General features: G+C 38.1%; 1 protein-coding gene across 1 annotated transcript in view; it reads right to left on the reverse strand.

Moving 5' to 3' along the window:
- BCL10 (BCL10 immune signaling adaptor) overlaps positions 1 to 4,298 on the reverse strand; it is a 17,598-nt gene that overhangs the window by 4,262 nt on the left and 9,038 nt on the right. The window contains exon 2 of the mRNA XM_007946169.1: positions 3,647 to 3,935. Coding sequence (XP_007944360.1) covers positions 3,647 to 3,935 — 289 coding nt within the window. The remainder of the gene's footprint in view (positions 1 to 3,646; positions 3,936 to 4,298) is intronic.

Genomic DNA, 4,298 nt, shown 5'->3' on the forward strand with positions numbered 1-4,298 from the left:
AAAAAAAAAAAAAAAAGAATGTCCATATAAATAGAACTAACAGGGGGCAAAGTTATGATAACTTCTTAGCCACAGCCAACCACCCTAACAATTTATTGGACCTGTGGGCGCAGGACCATAATCACAGGGGTCATCAAGCTCAACTGGCATAACATACTACACAAAAACATTGTTCTGCATCCTACTCTGGTGAGTAGCAAATGGGGTCTTAAAAAGCTTCCAAGTGGCCATGTACATGCAACAACTGGTCTCTCCTTATCTGGAGCAAAGAAGAATGAGGAAAACCAAAAACACATGGAAACAATTAGTCCAAGGGACTAGTGGACCATATGAACCTCAGCCAATATGACCATGAGACCAGAAGAACTAGATGGTGCCTGGCTACCACTGTCAAACACTCAGAAAGGGATCAGTGCAGGAGATCCTGTATAGAGTAGGAGAAAAATGTGGAACAAAACTGAAAATATATACAAAAGACCACTCTTACTGGTCTGATAAAGACTGATGAAACTCTTAAGACTATGGCCCCTAGTTTCCCTTTGGCCTGGAACTGAGCTCACACCCATGGCTTCTGGCTAGTAACAGAGAGACGTATAAGGTGACCACTTACACCAGGTAGGTACACTCCTTAGAACAATCAACCATGGGAGATCAGAAGGGCAGTATTTGCACAGAGAGATAGCTCAGGCGGGCAGGAATGCAAAGGAAACGACATGGGGAAACAGTAACCATAGGGTGGAAGTGGGCAGACAGCTATTACATTATGGGGATTGCAGTCAATGTCATGAAAAAATGTGTATGAACTGTTGTATGGAAAATGCATTTTTTCTGAAAACTTTCATCCAAATCACAATAAAAATTCAAAAAAAGAAAAGAGGTCTTTTCTGGGGAAAAAAAAAAAAGTTCAAAAAGTAAATTTTTAGCCTTATTGGTATATTGATAAATGTAAGCTGGGTTTAAGAAAAATATTTTTGTTGTTATAACTACAGTTATATTTTTATTAAAAAAAATAATAAATTTCTGTATTAACACTACAAAAAACCCTGCTATTACTATTTAAGATGTTTTTTAAACCTACAGTCTACAAAATACATTTGCAGGTCATCTTTTGCACTGGTCATCAACTTCACAATACATTCTGCATTTCTGTCCCATGCTATACAAACTGCTTTTTTTCAGTGTAGCTCCAGAAGGGAAATGTCCAATGTGTCCAAGTATTCAGAGGTGGTCCTTGACTTATAATGTATTCGAATTACAATGAACTCCATTTACAATTGTTTTTTAAGCACATCTTATTGTTAGTAATAATATATACTATACACAGAGCTGCAGCATGTAATCTGCTAATGTTATTCTTAGGTGTTTACTTGCAGATGTTCAATGGTAAGATTTACTCTTCAAAACAATGCCACAAAGCAAGTTATGGCCTGGTCTACAATGAAGTCAGCGTTAGTGGTGGTGGTGGTGTTGTTATGTGTGTGGAGCTGGACTCAACTCATAGCAACCCCTCCTTGGGTTTCCGAGGTGGTATCACTACGGAAGTAGATTGCCCAAACTTCCTTCTGAGGAGGGGCTGGTGGGTTTGAACTGCCAGCCTTCTGGTTAGCAGTCAAGTGCGGGAGTTCTTAATGGAAAGCTGGGCAATGTTTAATTCTAATGACATGAGACAATTAAACTAACATTTTTTTTGACTAGAAACACCATTCCCATTCCCAGGGATAACCCAAATGATACAGAACTTTCTACAAGTGGCATTACCGCAACTGACAAAATGTGATAACATTATTGAACTCTTCTCCATTGTCAGAGTAAACTTCTTTTATTTGTGTATTTTTTATGTAAATTTTATCTGTAAATTTATATGTAGCCTTTCTAAATCCCAAAGATAAAATGATAAATGAAGACCAAATTTATGAAGCTATTGATAAGAAGCATTAATAATGAAAACTAGAAAAAAAAATGAAGTATTTGACAAGTCAGAATTGACAGAATCACAGGAACAGAACGCTGTCCTAAGCTGGGGACTACCTGTACTAATAGATGCTGAGTTCCTTAAGGGCAGTGCCCTAAATTGCACATTTTGTATCTCCGGGGTCAAGAACATCAAGCTGTATCACATGCACATTTAACTTAAATGCTCTGCATATAGAATGAAGTTAAATTCTGCAAACAATTCTACATGGCATTCCAATCAGTGTGTGCTCTGGAGTAAGAATGGAATGGGAGAAGTGCACTTGCTGTTTCCTTAATGAGGCTTGGTTCCCACGCCTCTCAGTGTGTACACCTTCCCAGACTGAGTATGATTCTAGTGTTTAAAAGTTATGTATATTTTATGAAACATTGTTCCTATAAACTTAAGCCAGCTATTCCATCTTGTGCCTGAAGCAGTAGGAGAAAAAACAGCAGAGTTGGAATTACCAAAATACTTTGTACACTGTTGTTTATGTGTGATATACAGTATTTTCAGGAGTTACTTTTGAATAGGTTAAATGTTACATTCTGTTGACTTCAGAAACAAACTGGTACTGGGACTTCATTAACTAAGTTTTCTATAAATGGTGTTAAGGGAATACAAATACAGGCTACTGAGTGGTAATCCACTTTTCTAATGTAATGTTGTTATAGTGTGCTGTTGAGTGGATTCTGACTCATAGCCACAGAGTAGAACTGTCCCATAGGGCTTCCTAGGCTGTAATTTGTTTTATTTATTTTTTTGAATATTTTATTGTGATTTGGGTGAAAGTTTAGAGAGCAAATTAGTTTCCCATTGAACAGTTTATACACGTTTTGTTTCTGGAAATTAGTTGGAATCACCTCAATATAACCACAGCATTCTTTCCACTTCCTCCCTGGATTCCCTGTTCCCATTCACCCTGCTTTCCTGCCCCTTCGTGCCTTCTGAATTTTGTTTTTGGGCAAATGCTGCCATTTTGGAATCATATGGTTGATATTCTGAGGAGCCTGCTCCTCATGGGTGTTACTGTTCACTTTATAGGCCTATCTACTGTTGGGTTAAAAGGTGATCTCTGGGAGTGAGTTCAGTTCCAGTATTGAGGGGTATCTTAGGACTGTAGTCTTGGGGATTCCAGTAGTCTGTATAAAACCAGTAAGTCTGGTCTTATTTTTTCATGATTTTTAATTTTGCTTTACATTTCTTTCCCCCTCTGCCCAGGACCTTTTATTGTGATCCTGGTCTCAGTGACTGGAAGTGATAGCTGGGCACCATCTAGTTCTTCTGGTTTCACGCTAGTAAGTAGAGGCTCTGGTTTGCAATGGTACATTAGTCCTTTAGACTAACTGTTTGAGTCTCTGATTTTCTTTACTCTGGATGGGAAGAGACCAACAGTTTTATCTTACTGGGCTGTAATCTTTATGGGAGCAGATTGCCAGGTCTTTTTTCCTATGGAGCCACTGATGGGTTTGGACCACAGACCTTTTGGTTAGCAGCCAAGCATTTAACTGTTGTGCTACCAGGACTCCTTGTAATGTTATTGTTCAAAGTAGACAATGCAAATCCAATAGAATTCTGAAGTTTAATGTTTTGAATAAAACAAATGATAATTTGGTTTTTTGATTTTGTTTTGCATTTTATTTTTAAACATATTGCTACATTTAAATTAAGTCTTGGATATCTAAGGTATCTTACCTTTCAGATGTTCTAGTTTTATATTTCTAAGTTTTAGCACTTCATCTGTAATCTTCTGTATCAGGAAGTTCTGCGTTTTTTCTCGTCGAATAGATTCAACCAGGGTATCTAGTCCTTTGGGGTTTTCTTGTAAGTAGTCTAACAATTTTCCAGCCCTTTTTCTACTTGATGTTCGGCAAGAAATTTCTTCAGTGTCTTCTCTACTTAGTATTTTTTTTGCACGTAGATGATCAAAATGTCTCTCAGCTATGATTTTTTCACACAGGTATACACGCAAATTTTCTAAAGCCTAAAAGACATAATATATGCCTCAATGTTATTTTCTGAAAACTAAGAAAATTACTTAGGTGATTGCTTAGGAATCTCTATGTGGTGTGAGTTAATGTCCTGAAGTCAGGTGGCTCAGGCCTACTGAAATGCATGCTAATTAAGAGAAGGGTCTTGGTAGACACAAGTAGTTCCCAGACTAGACATTCCTCACAGCTTCGGTCATACTTACTCATCAGGCTATTACGAGGAGAAGGCAACTGAATCTAGAAGGCCTTGTTGTTGTTGTTATTTGCCATCAAGTCGGCCCCGACTCCTAGCGACCCCTCCTTGGGTTTCCGAGGCAGTTATCACTACGGAAGTAGGATTGCCCAACCTTCCTTCC

Source organism: Orycteropus afer, unplaced genomic scaffold, assembly GCF_000298275.1.
Source record: "Orycteropus afer afer isolate SDZICR_OR568_19922 unplaced genomic scaffold, OryAfe1.0 scaffold00152, whole genome shotgun sequence".
NCBI classification, from domain to species: domain Eukaryota; kingdom Metazoa; phylum Chordata; class Mammalia; order Tubulidentata; family Orycteropodidae; genus Orycteropus; species Orycteropus afer.